We start from the raw sequence: 20,673 nt of genomic DNA on the forward strand, positions 1-20,673 counted from the left end.
TTTACTGATCCATAAGCTCAAACTGTAAATTTGTACATTAAACATATACACTTCTAATAAACAATCCACTTAGAGACCCATAAATCAAATGTTTTTCCTAATATATATTACCTGTTAAAGTACACGAAAGCATGTGTTTAAAAAAACTTTTTAAATGTTTATTCATTTTTAAGAGAGACAGAGACAGAACACAAACAGGGGAGGGGCAAAGAGAGAGGGAGATACAGAATCCAAAGCAGGTTCCAGGCTCTGAGCTGTCAGCCCAGAGCCCAACACGGGGCTCAAACCCATGAACTCTGAGATCATTACCTGAGCCAAAGTCAGACGCTCAACTAACTGAGCCACCCAGGCGCCCTGAATGCATGTATTTTTAAAAGAGTAAATGTACCACCATCTTGAAAAACATTAATATTAAAATGTGCCCTACAACACTACAAATATTAAAAATTACATACAAGGAATAACAGTTTGTAAGTCACATTTTGCAATTTCTATTGAAACTACTGACTCAGGCAATGATTACCAATCTATGTTAAAAACATTAGGTAGATGACTGAAAAGGAACTGGATGTTATTTTTATTTTTTAGTTTATTTTGAGAGAGCACATGAGCACGAGTGGGGGAGGGACAGAGAAAGGGAGAGAGAGAGAGAATCCCCAAGCAGGCTCTGCACAGGCACTGAGGAGCCCCACATGAGACTTGCGCTCACCAATTGTGAGATCATGACCTGAGCTGAAACCAAGAGTTGGACAGTCAACTGACTGAACCACCCACGCACCCCAGGAACTGGATATTCTTATGCGCCATTGCTAATAGCTCAAGTTACTTTCTGGTCTTCAGGAATAAACAAAATCTTACACCAGAGAAATCTGGATGTCAATCATCCTAATCTAACACTCAATCTTAGCATCATTAATAGAGGAACAACCAGAAATTGTAGGTCTCCTAATGGGATGCAACATGAAATGCACAGTATCATCTATGATGCATTCTAATAAAAAATGCCACATCTTAAACCTAATTTAGATACTAAATCTAACTTACAGGAAATAAGAAGATAAAGGAACAAATTAAACACCACTATGTGGATACAATTAGAGAAATCTAGGAGGTGAGACTGTCAACAGAGCACCTAGTCTCTTTGTCAAACCTATGTCATGTAAAAATGTTCTAGATTAAAAAAGAAGTAAGGGGCATAACAGTTCAATGTAATGTGCAGTCCTGGGCTGGATCCTGGTTTGTATAAACCAGCTATTATGGTTATTTTAAGATCATTTAGGGAAATCTGAGTGTGGACTGCTATGGTACCTGTAAACCTATTTTAGTATACCTCAGCACTGTCTAAAAAAATGAGTTAATAGGGGCGCCTGGGTGGCGCAGTCGGTTAAGCGTCCGACTTCAGCCAGGTCATGATCTCGCGGTCCGTGAGTTCGAGCCCCGCGTCGGGCTCTGGGCTGATGGCTCAGAGCCTGGAGCCTGCTTCCGATTCTGTGTCTCCCTCTCTCTGCCCCTCCCCCGGTCATGCTCTGTCTCTCTCTGTCCCAAAAATAAATAAATGTTGAAAAAAAAAATGAGTTAATAAATGAAAACAAAATAAAATTACATTACCCAGCAATAATTTAAAACTTTCAAAATTTTCTAAAGTAGTTTAACATATTATAATCAAAGTTTTAGTTTTTCTTTCCTTATTGAAGACGTGAAAGAGAATATGTTTATTTTCATAAGATGTACTAACTTACCCCTGGCATATATTCCATAAATATGGAAAGGGTTTTTTCCTGGGGATCCCTCAAACAGCCATAATACTGAACAATTCGCTCATGCAGCAAGTTTTTCAACAACTGAATTTCACACTCAAGTGCATTTACTTCCTGAAAGACAAAACTCACTTTTAAGTCTTTACAGCATTGCTAGTGAAAGCAAAACATTCAAACTTCATGGACCATCAAGGTGATTTCATTCTGAAATTTTTACTTCCCAAGGAATAAACATTTTAAAGTCTCTAAACAGTAATAGACCTTGAAGGTATACTAAAGCAATACTAAATCCGATCAGGAATATAACTGAGTACTAAAGAGAAAAAAAAGTCACAGTACAAAGTAGATAAATTATTGATTTGTTTCACAAATAATTTGTATTAAGGGAAAACAAAATATTCTATTGCGTTACATTTATTTAGTAAAAATGCTTCTTATAAATGTGACAAAGTAGCTTGCAGTGATTCTTACCTTGCTGGTCTCAGGGCTATCAGGGTCAAACTGAACTTGCTTAACAGCCAATTCTCTTCCTGTATCGACATCATAACAGAGGTAGACCCTGCCAAATGCTCCCTGGCCAAGAAGTTTGCCCAATCTCCAGTTGGTTGGAGCACGAGGTGCTAAAAAAGAATATTTTCTTAAAATGGAATACCCAGATGGCACACAAATGGTTAAGGACTAAATGAGTAAACTGCATTAGTGACATCCTTAATTGAGTATGTGTGGATATAAGGGAAAATCATTATCATCCAAATTCATAATGATCATCTTTGAAAATTTTTCTCCTCAGTTTTCTAAGATTCTAAACCCAAACAAGGTTCATATATCCCCATGCCTTATGTTTTCCAAACAGATTATTTTTCCCTCAATTAAAAATATAATAGTATCTTTCACTCAATCTAAGGTACTGTGGACTGTCAGATGCACCATTCCTAAGCTTTATTGCAGCAATATTTGTAATTAGTCTTCCACCTGCTTACGATGTAGAAAGCTGGACAGAGTATCACTCTCATTCTAACAAGAGAAAATCCTGAGAGCAGCAAGCAGCTGGAGCAGGAGCAAGGGTGGGAATACTACAGAAGATTAAAGATAAGAAGGACAGCAGACCTTCCTTCAATAAGTATACAAGTCAGAAGACAACGGAAAAAAATAGCTTTAAAGTGCTAAAAGGAAAAAAAAACTGCCCAGCATTCTGTATCAAAAAAAAAAAAAAAAAAAAAAAAAAATATATATATATATATATATATATATATAAATATATATATATGTCAGAAGTAAAGGAGAAAAAAGACCTTTTTCAAACAAACTCTGAAAGAATTCATTGCCAGCAGACTTACATTACAAGAATGGTTTAAAGCAATTCTTCAGGCAGAAGGAATGTGATACCCAACAGAATCCGGAATCTATATAACCTATAGTCTACAAAATCCTGGATTTACAGAAATAAAGTGATGGATATATGAAAGATATTCTTCTCTTATTTTTTATCAATTCAAAAACAATAGCTGTCTAAAGGACAAATAGCAACAATGTAGTGTAAGGTCACAGATGTAAAAGTAAAATATGACAACACTAGAACAAAAGGGATGAATGTGAAATATTCAAATGCTGCTGCAATAAATACCTTTGAGCACAAATCTTGGTATGCACTGCTTATGTGATAAAGTCCAAATATTCCACAATCTGGCCTTAGTTACCATTCTAGTCCTTTTCCTACTGTTTCAAGTAAGATACCCTTCACTTTAGCCAAAAATGAACTATTCCCCATTCTCAGAGCATGCCATGACCTCCTACACATATCACCTTCCGAGCTAGTGAATTCCTACTCACATTCAAGATCTAGATTAAATACTATACAATAATCATTTCTCCACACAACATTCTCCCCGTTAGACTACATTTTAGAGGTCATATTTGGAATCTCAGTTGGGTACTCAACAAGGATATGTGGAATGAACGAATAAATGACAGACTGGTAACAATCTTACTAACTAAAGAGAAGGAAAGAATCAGCTAAAGTAATTAGCAGTAACACTGTACTTACACCTTATATTCCAACCACTTTTAGAAATACCCTTTTTACCTTTTTTTGAGAAGTTGGGTCTCACCCTGAGGACTCGTTTGGTATTTATTCCTTTTAATACTGTAAAGTTCTGCAAAGGTTCTGCTAAACATTCACTGTGCCAATTTCTTTTACTTACAACGGCTGGGTGGGCTGATGTCCATTACAGTCAAAGTAGGATTGTCTATGTCACTTCCCCTTCTTCTTACTCGACTATCATCATATTCTGGGGTAAAGATACTGCTTCCACTACTAGTGCTTAAAGAGTGATCAGTAGGACTGAAACTCACAGGAGACCGGAAGCTGGTCCCCTGGGTCCTTCTAGCTCTTGGAAAAGTTTTACGACCTACAAAATCAAAACAGGATTACCTTACAACTTTTATTCATATGCTGTAATTCAAAGTATTTAAAATTTGTAACATGAGAAATAGAAGTCTGTCCTGTGAGTAGGCTAAGAAACTAAAATAGCAATGATTATTTGATTACCTTTTTAACTTTTGTTTTTAATGTTTATTTTTGGGGGAGAGAGAGAGAGAGAGAGAGCGCGCACAAGCAGGGGAGGGGCAGAGAGAGAGGGAGACACAGAATCCAAAGCAGACTCCAGGCTCTGAAGGCTCTTAAGCAGTCAGTACAGAGCCCAATGCGGAGCTCGAACCCATGAACTGGGAGATCATGACCTCAGCTGAAGTCAGATGCTTAACTGACTGAGCCACCCAGGTGCCCCTTGTTTACATGTTTGAAACTTAAGAGTAGTATTTTTTTTTTAAGTTCAAGGAAATAGCCTTTTGAACAATGAATCATTAAATAAAAAATGAAAATCAAGAGAAAAGGGGGGGAAGAAGCAGAAATGAGAAAAGTGGGGCAAAAACAGGATCTGAATACAAATTCAATGTCTTTTGTAAAAACACCCCCCCCCCCACATTCATAAAATCACTGCACTCTCTCATTTCTGGATAAAAAGAAAAAAAAACGTACTTTATTCTCATTTCCAGTTATAAGAACAAAAGTTAGAAAATTTAGAAGTATTTTTTTTCTTTGAAAAGGACAATGCAAGTATGAATTCCATCATCAAGGAATAATTTTCTAGTTAATATCAATTTTTTCTAAGTTTATTTATTTTGACATAGTATGTGTGCATGTATGAGTGGGGGAGGGGCAGAGAGAGGGGGAGACAATCCCAAGCAGGCTCTGTGCTGTCAGCATGCAACCTGACACAGGGCTTGATCCCACAAACCATGAGATCATGCCCTGAGCCGAAACTAAGAGAGTCGGACGCTTAACCAACTGAGCCACCCAGGCACCCCCAATATCATTTTTTAATTACAGTTTTTCTTTTAAGGGAAAGATAAGTACTATGTGGTAAGCTGGCATAAACCTGTTATCGTTTTAGTTACCTAATTTCTTTCAAAAATTGGGTTTTTTTTGTTGATGGGGGGGTGGGAGGGAGGGGAGGGTGGGTGATGGGTATTGAGGAGGGGCACCTTTTGGGATGAGCACTGGGTGTTGTATGGAAACCAATTTGACAATAAATTTCATATATTGGGGGAAAAAAACCAAAAATTGGGTGTTTTTAATGTTTATTTTGAGAGAGACAGAGAAAGAGAGACAGAGAGACAGAGAGACAGAATGGGGGAGGGGCAGAGACAGAGGGAGACACAGAATCCAAAGCAGGCTCCAGTCTCTAGGCTCTGAGCTGTCAGCACAGAGCCTGAGGCAGGGCTCAAACTCATGAACCATGAGATTGTGACCTGAGCCAGTCAGCCGCTCAACTGAGTCACACAGGTACCCTTCAAAAATGGTTTTAAGCAGAAAAACTAAGTGATTCAGGAAAAAAATTATCTCTAATGGTTTAAATATGAGATTTTAAAAATGTGATTTTGATTTTGATTATTTTTGAGATTTTTAACAAGCTGTTCTTGTAGTCTAGTTACAGAAGCTTACCATCATTATAGTCTTGATGGTGATATGAAACATGATACCTTCTTGGGTATGTGCCTCCTTTTCCAAATTTCTCAAAGATAGGGTTGTCATAGTCTATTGAGACATAAGAAAGTTATGGGTTATAAAAAAGTCAAATATCTCTAATAATAAAAAATACACATTTACACATTTTTATTCATTAAAAAAAAAAAAAAACCTCCCCTCTCCCTCCCAGCCAAAGCATTGTTTAATGACACAAATATTTAAACATTTAGAATACAGAGAGTCTAACCTGAAAATTCCTGATGATTATCTGGGTAGCTCTGTGCCCTAGGCATTCGTGATTTTGGATAGCTCTCTCTAAAAACAGACAATGTCATGTTAAATGAAGAGAAAGTATGTAAATAAGACATTTAAAATATCTTCATGCAATATCAGTATCTGTATGTGTGGAAATTATACATATATATGAGGTGTATATATATATAAATATATGAATAAAGAAGCTCACTCTGAAATGTCAACATAACTGAAAAAGAGAGACTTCTTTTTAAACACTTACTTGGTGCAGGGAGGCAAAAGCCTAGCTTTAAAAATTAACCGATAGGGGAGCCTGGGTGGCTCAGTCAGTTGAGCAACCAACTCCGGCTCAGGTCATGATCTCATGGTTTGTGAGTTCGAGCCCTGCATCAGGCTCTGTGCTGACAGCTCAGAGCCTGGAGCCTGCTTCGGATTCTGTGTGTCTCTCTCTCTCTCTGCCCCTCCCCCATTCATGCTCTGTCTGTCTCAGAAATAAATAAACATAAAAAAATTTTTAAAATATATTAACCTATAGGGTATGGCAGTAAAAATGGTAAGTTTTGGAATTACAGATGTTGGCAAACACCTGTGTTTTAATCGTAGCTCTACCATTTAATCAGCAATTGCAATCTTGGCAAATCACCTTTCTGAGATTTTCCACATCTATAAAAATGAGATAATAGTTTCCAACTCATCAATGGTGTGTACATATATTGCTTAGGACAGTGTCTTTCAAATATTAAATGCTCAATATATAGCTTCCACATTACTATTTTCCTGAATTTCTTAAATGTTTCAGATATCTATCTTGAGGTAGACATGGGCACAAAGGTTTTATCCATACAGGTAAAAGAAAATTAAATGTGTATTTCCATACAGTATTCATTATTATTTTCAGAATTTGCTTCTAAAAAGAAATCCCAGAGGAGATCAAATAGGTAAAGATTTTACAGACTGTGTGCTACAGGATGACTTTGCCTGCTACATGTGAACACTGTCTTATTGAGACCAGAAGAGAAGGAACACTTGTAACTAAAAATCCACAGTTGCAACTTCACCCAGCTTATATTTCTGAACAGCCATTTCACACAAAAGAAATGTACACTACTTAAATTTTAAATGACAGCCAACATTCTGGGCCACAATTACCAAAAAAGTAAGTTATCTATAACCTGGTGCCAGAATGAACATAATCCTAAACAGGTGAAAACAACTCAAGAAACCTCAAATGAGAAATTTGATAGAAGTTTCACCAACATAGTTTTATAAGTAAATGTACATTCTAAGTTTGCATTTAGCTTCAAACACAGTTTTGGCAAGCAGAAATACTGATAATATTATAATCAGGTATCATTTTACCCAATAAAGATACTGAGCCCCATGAGGTTAAGGGATTTGTTCAAACTAAAAAAATTCATTTGGCCTAAGTATGGACGAGTATCAATTACATTCCTCTGACATGCTATATATATGCATATGTACCCACATACATTAAAAAATAAAAACTACAATCCATATTACCCATCCAGAGGACTATCAAGTGACGGACAACTTCCAGAGCCAGAATTTTCAGGGCTGCTTAAAGACAATGGGTCCAGCATCTAGAAAAATAAAGAGTTCCTCCATGATTCAATGTGTACAACCAGAAGTTACTGGGTTTTTAAACAGCTTTATTGAGATATAATTCATGTAACATAAAATTCACCTATTTAAAGTGTACAATTTAATGGTTTTCAGTATACTGAGAGTTGTGCAACCCTCACCACTGTCGCAGAACACTTTCAGTACCCACAAGAAGACCCCATATCCAACAGCAGTCACCTCTCCCCAGAGTTACTAATTTTTTAATATTTTAAATGTAGTGGTCCCTTGTAGGTAGGCTACAACTTCAAAATATCCTAAGGGAAAAATATTTTCTCTATAAGATTACTAGCTAAATAAATAAAAGCTGAAAGATTTCACATAATTTTGCTTACTGAACACTGACTAAAGCCCCACTCAAATGGAAAATAATGATATTGTGGCTGCTACATTATTAAAACATTTACAATGTTTTAAAAAGTTGATAAACCTCAGCTTCACAAAGTTAAATATCTTTAGTTTCACTATATCTTTCTTCTTTTTAAATTTTTTTTATGTTTGTTTATTTTTGAGAGAGACAGAGCATGAGCAGGGGAGGAACAGAGAGAGAGGGAGACACAGAATCTGAAACAGGCTCTATCCAGGCTCTGAGCTGTCAGCACAGAGCCTGACACGGGGCTTGAACTCATGAACTGTGAGATTGTGACCTGAGCTGGAAGTCAGACACTTAACTAACTGAGCCACCCAGGCACCCTTCACTATATCTTTCAAATGTTAATTAAAAAATCTGAATGTCAATCCCAGGATTACAAACAAATGCATTCATTTATTTATGGATGGACAAAATAAGAAAACCAGCTTTATTCCAGCTTTGTTTATACATGAATGCACACAGGCACATGTAAGTTAGTGGGCATTATCCTATATTCTTTTACCATTTTGTTCACTTAAGGAAGACATGGGAGAAGAGGTCTCTCCCTCCCTCTCTCTCTCTCCCTCTCTCCCTCTCTCTCTTTCTCTCTCTCTCTCTCTCTCTCTCTCACACACACACACACACACACACACACACACACACACACAAACACAGGATACCTGCCAAACCACACAAATCCTGACAACATCCCTTTAAGTGAAATGAAAAACCACATCCAACTTTTGCTTACTTGGTCCATGCTCTCTGGAATGAATTCTCCTTCACTGTTGATACTGGTGAATGACCCATTCCGGGCAACCTGGTGTAATTCATCTGGAATGTATCCTGGGGGAGGGGAGCTTCTATCTCTACTAGTGGGACCTCAAAGGAAAAAAAGTTACATGATTTTATAAATATCAACTGGGAACTAATTTTTGTTTCAATTAAATATAAATACAGGATTTCAGTAACTACTGAAATCCAGTTTTTAAAACTTACAAGAACATTCATTTCTATAAATCTTCAAATGTTTTATACCTTTCTAAACTCCCACCCTATTATAATTATTAACCTCACTGTAATATTCATTTATTCTTATTAGATGGTATGTTCTTCTAACTGCTGACAACTGCGTTATGGGGCTGATAATAAAGATTTTTAGATGCCATTGCTTCTGAACTTCCAAGGGTCATTTGTACCTAGATATATGTTACCCTTTAACATAACTTATGGAAGGCATCATAATGTCGTGGAAAGAATGTGGACTTTATACCTCAGTTTAAAATCTCAGTTCTAGTTATTTACCAACTGTATTGTCTTTGGTAAAATTATCCAACCCCCACAAACCTGGTTCCTCACCTGTCAAAATAAGACTAAATCCCTCCTCTCTTAGGGAACAGACTGGTGGTTGCCATAGGGGAGGTGGGCAGAGGGATGGGTGAAATAGGTGAAGAGGGTCAAGAGTACACTTATCTTCATGAGCACTAAGAAACACAGAGAACTGCTGAATCATTCTATCATACACCTGAAACTAACCTAACACTGTATGTTAATTATACTTGAATTTTAAAAATAGGTTGAAGAACTGAATAAAGCCAGCACGTAAGATAAACAAAGAAAAAAAAAAGACAAAATCCCTCCTCTGCAAGGGTGTTGTAATGATAAAATTATTCACACTGAGTATGTGCTAGGCACATCTGGTTCCATAATGTTCTTTCCATTCCCTCTCCTTAATCTTTAAAAACCTAAAGTGAGATTACTTTCTAAGTCACTTAAGCCATATTAGAGTATTTTCAAATTAGAATCCTGAATTTTATTCTCAGGTACTTTAAAATTAGGTTTTATCACAAGCCATATTCCTGGCATTTAAATTTCTTCATAATTCAGAAAAGCAGAAAATCTAATATAGTTCACCTAGTTAATCACATCATTTCTTATGAGATAATAATCCATTTTATTTTTACCTGGTTTTATAGAAATAATGCTATGTTTATTAACACAGCTCTCTTTTCCTCCAAATATTCTGAAATTAAACTATTTTAAAAAAAGATATGGGGAGGTCATGTGGGCATTTAAGTTTTGGTCAGATTGAAAGCAAAAGGCTTTGCCTTATAAAAAGGGGTCACTGTAAGTATATGCTAGCATTTGTGAGTGAGGAGATAGGGAGAAAAAGAACAAAGTGATTACCAAAAGATTTGAACAGAACAGATAACTCTCTGCTTGACTCTAAAATAATCAGTAACTGAACTTTGAGCCAAGGGTTATTTAGGCTTTGTAATAGGTACAATGACATTATCCCTAATATTTTTACTCCCTCCATATACTCTTGTTTATAAAAGATCAATATACTCATTACTAAAAGGAGATAGGGAAGAAAAAAATGCTATGAAAGTCTCTTCATCTCCTTACTAGATAATTCATTTTTCTTTTTATTTATTTATTTTTATTAAAGTCTAGTTGACACACAACGTTGTAACAGTTTCAGGTGTACAACATAATGATCTGACAGTTCTCATGCTCACCACTCTAAGTATAGTCAGTATCTGCCACCATATATTATTACAATATTATTGACTATATTCTCCATACTGGGCTTTTCATCTCCATGACTTATCTATTTTATAACTGCAAGTTTGTGCCCCTTAATCCCCTTCACCTATTTGGCCACCCTCCCAATCCCCTGACAATCACCAGTTTGTTCTCTGTATTTAAGAGTCTGATTTTTTGTTTATTCATTTGCTCTGCTTTTCAGATTCTACATATAAATGAAATCATATGGTATCTTTCTCTAAGTTATTTCACTTAACATAACACCCTCTAGGTCCACTGTGTTCTCACAAATGGCGTGATCTCATTCTTTTTGGTGGCTGAGTAATACAGCACTCTATATATACATATCCACATCTTCTTTATCCTTCATCTATCCATGGACACTTAGGTTGCATCCATATCTTGGCTTTGTAAATACTAGTATAATAAACATAGGGATGCATATATTGTTTTGAATTAGCTTTTCTTCAAATTTCTTTGAATTTCATTTTACCAGCAGACACATGAAAAGATGCTCAACATCACTCATGATCAGGGAAATGAAAATCAAACCATGATGACATACTACCTTATACCTGTCAGAATGGCTAAATCAACAACCTAAGAAACAAGAGGTATTGATGAGGATGTGGAGAAAAAGGAACCCTCATCAACTGTCAGTGGAAATATAAATTGATACCTTGGAAACAGTATGGAGGTCCAGCAAAAAAATTAAAAACAGAACTACCATATGACCCAGTAATTCCACTACTGGGTATTTATACCCAAAGAAAACCCTTTTTTCTTAACTTTTATTGGTAATGGGTATGCCAACGCACTCTTGGTTGAGACCTCCACACTAGAATATACTCATCCCAAAGGTAGTTTTTCCTCTAGATATCTTTTATGAAAATAATTAAAGAGAATAATTATCAATAAATAAGGAAAAAAGATGGTGGTCATATCTATCAAAGCTATTCTAGGTTTAAAGAGGTACCAATAAAAACCAACAATTTTCTACATTATAATTTCCAGCTTCTTCTTATGCTAGCACTGAACTCAAATATTTACTAGTAGGACAAGATTGAGGTACTCAGTAGAGTTTTAATTCAAAATGAACTTAAAATGTCAATTTAAGTAGAGCATTCAGCTTGTTGTAATGCAACTACAGTGACTGGCAATTTTTACTTTAAAATGATACATACTGTAATGTGATAAGAAAAGGGAATGAAGAAAGAAATGTAGGTTTAATAACAGTCATGTTTTCTAGTTTGAAAAGCAAAATGTTCTTAAAAGTGTTTTCTCAACCTATTGCCACAAGAATCCCATGATTTAAAGATGAGAAGAACATTATTGGTCTCAAGTTAATTAGAGAGATGGAATCTGAATTCAGGTGTTCCTAATGTTCCTTCACCCAAATTCTAAACCATATAAAAATATATCTGAATAAAGATAAACAATTTCTATTTTGCTTGTATATTATCGCTGCTGCTCACATTTCCAGCATTTCTGAAACCAAAAGTAGGACTTATGTAAGACAGATACTTAGAAAGAAGTAGTTAAGTAGCTTCTTCCGGGGGGGCCAAAACAAAAGATCACTAACGGATATATGGGGGTTGGCCCATATGCCAATTTAATCTCTTCTTGTGTTATTAACAATCCTTTTCTGTTACCAGTCTTGGAGTCCCAACCATATCTCTCATTTTGTCCCACCCTCCTGCTTCCTCCCTCTCCATTCATCTGTTTCACTTCCTCCTCTACTTTTCCCTTTCAAGTCCATACCTCACATACGTTTTCATGTTGTCACATTCACTGCCCTGTTAAAATATATTTATACCAGTGGTTTTTGAGCAATGTAATGCTTTTATCATATAAAAATGCAGATTATTATTAACATTTTATGCTACCTGAAGAAGATCCACAGAACTGGGGAGTTCAGAGCACCTCTGCCTCACCCTTGCCTCTCTAATAGGCCTCCTTCAAACAGCACACGGGATCCATTCTGCTTTGTACCACAAGCTTAATTTTAATAGTCTATTATTAATGATGAATAATGAATACTAAAAAAAAACAATCTGGAAACTCTTAGCAATGCATTTGATAGTACTGCAATAACTAAAACTTAGAGAAAGGCTTATGAACTTAGTCCATCCATTAATTTTAATATATTGGAATTACTTCTTTTAATTTCTTCTCTCTGGTTATTTTTATAATTAAAATAACTAGAGGTTTTATTTAAATTTGTTAAATATTAAAATATCCTAAGTATATAAAGAAAAAATATTTAAGCTTGAGATTGCTAATCTTACAACACTTGATGTAACTTTTGAAGGGACATAAGAAACTAGAACACAGGTACCTGGGAAAAATTACAGAGTACAGAGACAGGCTGCTATTTATCAGGGTTATGTTTAGGTGCTGGCCTACATTAAAGGATGAAGAAGAAACTGAGAAATTGTCCATTTTATGGTTTGGACACTATCATTCTTACCTATTATAGAAAGCCGTTTTTTCCTCTCTGCTCCAAATACTGTGTTATCCAAATCTTCTAGTGATGGCAATGGTTCTAAATTAGCAGCCTATAAGGAAAGGGGATGATTAATACTATTCTTCCCCTTTTGGGGCTTTAAACAGAATCCTTCCCCCCACCAAATACAACCTAGATATTCTACACTGTTTGTAGGTCTTATCAAATCTGTTCTTTGAAACTTTATTTCCAGCATAAATTTTCCCAAGTTCTCAGTATTTCTATTAGTTCCATATGTACAGTATATTATACTTACTTTAATTTTGGCTACATGGTTTTGAGGAGCAAGGATATAAAACTATAGCAATTACATTATGTAAGTTTACATTTCATTATATTGAAAATATATCAATGATTATAGAATGTAACTATGTTTCATATTTCACAGGCACAAATCCTATAATCCTTACTGAAAGATGTCTCAATGCATACCTGTGTACTTCCGTTTATTACAAGTAATATCTTGAGGCTCTTCATATGAATACTACGATCCAGCAGCTCCACAGCTTTGTCCAAGTCATCTTGGGTAGTTAATGGAATTACCAACTGAACAGAAGGGAACATAATGAATCATGCAACCATCTCACCAGGTAAAGTCCTTTCAGGACCATCTTCATTACTATGGAATTATAAATTTCAAAATACCCTGGCTCTTTGTCAGTATAATGAAATTCTGAATGAATAGATGTATCTAAATTGTTTCACTCTTCCCATCCTGCCACCACTAAAATCATAAGACTGAATATGGACAAAAATTTTTTTTGCTTTAATCATCATTAAATTCTTCTAAAAAACACATTTAAAGGTTAAAGATTAATTTTCTAGGATATTTCCATAATGTTGCAAAATGTAAAGTATAGTATCTTTACCTCAAAACAGCATTAAGGAGTACACACAAAAACTACATACAATACTATCCTTCATCTGCATTGATGAAACTCTCAGGTTTTTCTCTATAGTAATACTACCACGAATTTGCATTCTCCAGATTTGCATACCTACAGTGAGTATCACCATCCCAAATACAATGAGCATCTGTAGCAGCTGCCATGGAGGGACCACTAACAATGTACCCGCAATCTACAGTCCACCTGGGGCTCCCTCTGCTCCTGGTGACTACACCAGCAATAAATCAGCTAAATGGGTCAGCCATCCATAGTAAACTCTAAATGTGGAAATCTGCTTTCATTAGCAGATTGGATCCTCTTATGGATCAGACATTATAAAGGACAAAAAGCCTCTGAAAGGTCTATGAGAAAGCATGACTCACACAACTTAAGAAAATCAAATACTCTTTTCTTTTTTTAAAAAAATGTAAACTTAATCGCTTAGGACAACTGTCAATAATCTTCAAAGTATATTCCATTTCACTGAAAGGACAGAATAAAAATAAATGAACCTATTGCACACTTGTTACCTTGCTCTAATTAAGTACAGTATAGAAGCCATTCAAATGTAAAGGCCTAGTTAGTTTGGGGTCCTCTACAGTATGAATGCCTTGAGGACAGAGGCACTAATAACTGACACAGAGAATGCATGTCAACTACTTGGTAAATACTGTTTAATGCATATCATATGGCAAAAGCATCATCTGTACCCAAACCCACAAGCTGGCATGGTGTGCATTCTCTGCAGATTTCTTTATGGAAAAAAGCCATTGTTTTAATAAAGGCTTCCAAACACAAATAATGTGGATTCCAGACTAACGTGATTTCCACCGTACAATCCACTTAAATTTACTTAATAGGTACTTGAAATTATATTCCCAATATCTGTTTGTAGCTACTTTAGTAGTTTTGTACTATTCCAACTTACCTACTATAACCAGGCCTTTTTTTCCTCTATGAGAATTTTTTTTTCTAATAAGAAAAGAATATTAACTGTTTGGTATCACAGAATAAGCATAAATGAAAAAGAATATCCTTTTATTTTCCTATTGATTTTGAACCATATTGGTACATCTTGTTCCTATCTTTTGTATTCTTTTTAATTATATTTTAAGCACTAGAAAACATTTTAAAGCAAAGATGATTTTTTTTCCAGTTTTTCATTTGAGGGGAAAACCTGAATATTTACTTTTACTATACATTTATTGATAATTGGATCGCTTACTTCTCTAAGACACTGTTGCTTCTGGGGAGAAAAGACACTATTTAAATCACAATAACAAAATATTAACATAAATGATTTTGTTGTTCTTCAGTTTACTAATGTGAAATCTGGGCATTGTGGAGGAGTATATATATTGGCAGCTTGGGCTACTGCCTATGGTTCTCATGTGATCCCTTGTATGTTCTAAAGTCACCTATTACCAATTTTAAAATGAGGACTAAGAGTTAATAACAAATCCCACCTTATCTAAATTATATTAAATACATTACACAATGTTTTCCTGCTTAGTGAATTCATTTCAGCCTCAGTCATGAAATCTACTTCCCTCTGTCTTAATACTGATACATCAGTTGTGGGTTAATGTGAATCCTTCCCAAAAACTCAAAATTAGGTCCTGAAGCCCATGCAATAGAACCTAAATTTAAAAGAAGTGATTTATTTGCCTGACTTTGCACAGTGACACATGATAATAGTCCACAGAAAGGTTTTCTTCCTCTAACCATCTAAAATGGGAAAGATCTGGGGCACATGGGTGGCTCAGCTGGTTAAGCTTCCGCCTCTTGATTTCAACTCAGATCATGATCTCATGGTTTGTTCAAGATCAAGCCCCTCATCAGGCTCTGCACTGGCAGCGCACAGCCTGCTTGGGATTCTCTCTCTACTCTCTCTTTCTGCCCCTCCACAGCACTTTCTCAAAATAAACACTTAAAAAAGAGAGAGAGAAAGATCTTAGAAAATCCACTTTCCTTGCCTGCACACCTTCACATCTATCTCCCGTGGCAATACACACACACACACACACACACACACACACACACACACACACACACACACACGACAACACACATGCTTGACACTATTAGATAAAGAGGAGCCCAACTAACAGAGCCAACCAATCACAGCTTAAATCTCATTGTTTTGAGTCTGGCAAACTAGAAGTTTACAGAATAATGGTTCTTTTAGAACACAGGGATTTATACTAGAAAAAAATATCTATAGACTGAGTTTTTTGCTTGTCCATATGTCCACAAAACTAACAGACCTTATAAGCTTTTCCCTAGTACCCTCAGTATTGAAGGGCATGCATTGGGTTTGTCATGATGTGAATCAGGACATGGTTAACTCACAGAATCACAGTCTCAAAAGAATCTCTTAGTTGTGAGAAATTTTAAATGTGATCTCACCCTACTTAATGTCTCTTCTACCACATTCCTGCCAAGAGGCCACCCAGATATAATGGCAGAACCACTCACAGAAATCCTCAGAAAGCATGAGAAAAAGAAACTGAAAATGGGAGAAATTTTCCAACTTTTAGAAAAAGGGAGAACATTCTTGAAACTACAGATTAGCTTGGTGTCAATCCTTAAGAAAACTCTAGAAAAAATTATATAAACAAATTGGAGAACTCAGGGGGATGAAACAGCAATTCTAGGACCTAGAACAGGTACAATATGAGCCAATTATGTCAAACTGACCTCATTTTTCTTGATAGACCTACTAGACTGCTAGACCAAGACAATATTGTAGACTTAATGTATCTTGGCATTTGAAAGCTTTCCATCATACAATTTTAGGCCAAACAAAAACAAAGATATATCAGGATTCCCCTAAAATCAAAAACAAATATATATCTGGATTCCCCTAAAATCATACCACAAAATAAAGACTCAAGTTCAAACCTTTGTATGTGGGAAAATGTACCAGGAAACACTGGTACAGAGGAATGGGGAAGACAGGAAAGGGGCCTATAAAGGATGTGTTATCCAGCAAGTTACCATTGTTGTTAAGTGGAACCTACCTATCCCCACCTCCCACACCATCCTTGAGTCTCATTCTCCCATCACCCCCTGGTACCCCTATCTGTATTTCTGCCTAGACCCTATGGCTATACCTCTAAAAAGCCCTCAGACTGGCAGGTAGAAATCAGAAAAAGAAATAGTAAGTGCCAAGACAGGGCCAGGCAACAAGAGGTGTTCGTGGCTAAATGAAAACCCAAAAATTATTAAAAAATAAAATATTAAGGTATTACTATAGTATAATACTCATCACTTTGTTCAGGGATACTATTTGTTTGAATATGGATTTTTGCTTTCTCAAAATATGTTCTGCTTTCAGTTGTAAGTGGTTTCTTCAGACAAACTACATTAACATAGTTTTTGTTTTAAATTAATGACTCATTTGAAAATCTAGTATTTTCAAATATTTTTATTTGCTCAATGTTTTAACATTTGCAAAGCACTTTTACATGTTCTCTCAAGTTAATTTTTAGTAAGCTCTCCACCATTACTCCATTCGCACTAGCACTTTCCTATTCCTGAAACATAACTAGTCTTTTCCATCTTAGGATCTCTGTAGGTATGCTTCTCAATGGCTCTCTACCAAGAATGTTCTTGCCCTCAAACTTTTTGCAAGTTTGGCTTTTCATACTTCAAGTGACAGTAATTAAATATTACCACCTTAGTTCTTCCTTAGTACCACCTAAACAGAACAGGTACTGCCTGCCCTTGCCTTCATTGTTTTTCATGATATTTTATGCCTGTCCTTCAAAGAACTTAATATATTTGAACAACTCATTATTTAGTTGTCTGCTTCTACCACAAACACAAGCCTATAAACTCCATGAAGCACTGCAATTCATGAATCATGGCATTATGCCTGGCAAATTCAGCAAGTATTTTCTGAGAAAACAACAAATTAACCAATTAAATTGTCCCTGAAATTTTTAAGATTCAAGATCTTGAGATTGCATAGGATCTTAAAGAAACCTCAGGGATTATCTAATCCAATCTGAATTTTAAGAAGGTTCAAAGGGGGATTTTCCAGGGGCGCCTGGGTGGTTCAGTCAGTTAAGTGTCCGACTTCGGCTCAGGTCGTGATCTCACAGTTCATGGGTTTGAGCCCTGCATCGGGCTCTGTGCTGACAGCTCACAGCCTGGATGGAGCCTGCTTCACATTCTTTGTCTCCCTCTCTTTCTGCCCTCCCCTGCTTGTATTCTCTCTGTCTCTCTCTCTCAAAAATAAATAAACATTAAAAAAAGGGGGGTGGTCCAGAACACAGAGCTCCTCAGTGCCAGATGAAGCCCTTAAAATCACATGTACCGACACACAAACATAATGATCTAATCATATCCTAAGCAACTTGAAAATAATCCTTTAAAGTTTTAGCTAAACTGTCTGACTACCAAAGCTCTATTGTCTATACACCCAAATGTAGAGTATGAGAAAAAAAGACAGTTCATCAAAAAGTAGAGTGTACACAATTTCCAAAGAAGACATCCAGATGGCAAACAGACACATGAAAAGATACTCAACATCGCTCATCATCAGGAAAATGCAAACCCAAACCACAATGAGATGCCACCTCAAACCTGTCAGAATGGCTAAAATTAACAACTCAGGAAACAACAAATGTTGGCGAGGATGTGGAGAAAGGGGAACCCTATTGCACTGTTGGTGGGAATGCAAATTGTTACAGCCACTCTGGAAAAGTGTGGAGGTTCCTCAAAACATTAAAAACAGAACTACCCTACAACCCAGCAATTGCACTACTAGGAATTTATCTAAAAGATACAAAAATGTTGACTTGAGGGGGCACATGCACCTCAGTGTTTATAGCTATTCCACTCATTGTGGAATTTGAGAAAATTTAACAATGAACATAGGGGAAGAGAAGGAAAAAGAAGATAAAAATAGGAGAGGGACACAAACCATAAGAGACTTAAATACAGAGAACAAACTGAGCGTTGGGAGGAGTGGGTTAAATGGGTGATGGGGGCATTAAGGAAGGCACTCTTCAGGATTAAGCACTGGGTGTCATATGTAAGAGATGAATCACTGAATTCTACTACTCCTGAAGCCAACACTATACTGTATGTTAACTTGAGGATAATTAAAAAAAAAAAAGTACACAGAGTGAAAATAAAACATAAATAAGCAGCAAACTTCTAAGTAATACGTATGTTTCCTCCCTCAATATGTTCTCATTCAATTACTTGCACAGTAGTGTCTTTAAATCTTTCCACAATGGAAAACACACAGTTCAGTTAGTTAAAATTTACAAATTTACGTGTTTTGTTTCTCTAGTATACCATATCCTTATCAATTTCTAAATAAATATTCCTAAAACAATCTCTTAAATGAACATACTACTTTCCAAAATAAGAGCTATTGAAAGTTAAATTGTACATGTTTACCTCATTATTGGTATAATGGAGATCCATAGATTGTCCAAAGGCAGTTTTAGCCTTAGATCTCAGATCTTCCAGTTTAACTGGTCTGGGGAACTGAAGGATTCTATGTGGACAGAATTTTAAGATTATTAAAGAGCAGCTGTAAAATGTTCACTGAAAAAAGTGATTAAAATTAAACTTAACTATATGACCTCTGTATAATGGAATCCAACAAAACTATTAAACGAATAAAGTTGTTTGTTCTTTGGAGATTCAAATTTTGATTTCTGTACCTTTATCAACTCAACATTTCTGAGGACCTATATATCATGTAAGCATATCCCCAAAATAAGTATTTTTATAAAATTAAAACTTTTTAATTCTAGTATTTTCTTCCTGTGTCTCAAAAGATTAGCCTATGCTGACCCTGGAAGCAAGCACCTAAGCTTGGAAATTACTATATTAGACTGTAGTATGGGGGAGGGACCATGTTTGTTCTGCTCACTTTATTCCTTTATGGTCCAATACTTACAGTACTTAATAAATAATGCTCAATGAGTGGAAAGAATTGAGAAAATATCCATAAAAGAACAATAGGAAAAAAGCACGTTGGACAAGTGGATGGTATATGTGGTATATCCAATTTTGTTGACATCTCTGTATAAAACATTTTTACATCTTCAGGTTATATGACTCATGAGCCTGTTTAAAGCCCTTAAAATGGATGCTCTTTCACTAACTGGATTTAATGAGACACCAATAACAGAAGTGAAATCCCATCTTCTCTATCTCCTATTAGGCCTTGTTAACAATTTTGTTGTCAACCACCACCACCACCACCACCTCTACCACTGCACTAAGATACAGACACCCAATGGAAGGCTAGGCTTATCCCTCTGCTAATTAATTTACAGCCACCATTCCAATCATCTTCCTCAATGTTACTAATCAAATATATGTCATATGACTGAGGTCTCTTGAGAATAATCAAAATTATGAATGTTAAATCCATGTACATAAGCTTTATATAATATCTGAAGGGACAATACAATTATGATAAGGAGAAATATATTTGATTTCCACTGAGTAAAAATAAAAGGAAATAGTAATATTTAAAGGCTGTATTATCCAAGATTTTTTTATTTCCTAAAATAAAAACATTAATAATTGTTACTAAACTTTAGCCTAAATTTTGACAGACTCTATTTTAAGTCTAAGTACATGTTACACATTACCAAAGGACTATTCCATTCTCAATTTGTAAGCCATCAACTTTCACTAAAGTCCAGAAAAAACTTTTAATG

General features: G+C 35.7%; 1 protein-coding gene across 2 annotated transcripts in view; it reads right to left on the reverse strand.

Annotated features, from left to right (window-relative positions):
- Nucleotides 1-20,673, reverse strand: part of MAP3K2 (mitogen-activated protein kinase kinase kinase 2) — a 97,777-nt gene that overhangs the window by 14,641 nt on the left and 62,463 nt on the right. For both annotated transcript variants that reach the window (XM_047869445.1, XM_047869444.1), the window contains exons 5-14: nt 19,394-19,493; nt 13,521-13,634; nt 13,053-13,140; nt 8,784-8,914; nt 7,561-7,640; nt 6,032-6,099; nt 5,761-5,853; nt 3,959-4,165; nt 2,229-2,377; nt 1,740-1,871 (exon numbers count right to left, since the gene is read on the reverse strand). In XM_047869445.1, coding sequence (XP_047725401.1) covers nt 1,740-1,871; nt 2,229-2,377; nt 3,959-4,165; nt 5,761-5,853; nt 6,032-6,099; nt 7,561-7,640; nt 8,784-8,914; nt 13,053-13,140; nt 13,521-13,634; nt 19,394-19,493 — 1,162 coding nt within the window. The remainder of the gene's footprint in view (nt 1-1,739; nt 1,872-2,228; nt 2,378-3,958; nt 4,166-5,760; nt 5,854-6,031; nt 6,100-7,560; nt 7,641-8,783; nt 8,915-13,052; nt 13,141-13,520; nt 13,635-19,393; nt 19,494-20,673) is intronic.

The sequence above is a fragment of the Prionailurus viverrinus genome, chromosome C1 (genome assembly GCF_022837055.1).
Source record: "Prionailurus viverrinus isolate Anna chromosome C1, UM_Priviv_1.0, whole genome shotgun sequence".
NCBI classification, from domain to species: domain Eukaryota; kingdom Metazoa; phylum Chordata; class Mammalia; order Carnivora; family Felidae; genus Prionailurus; species Prionailurus viverrinus.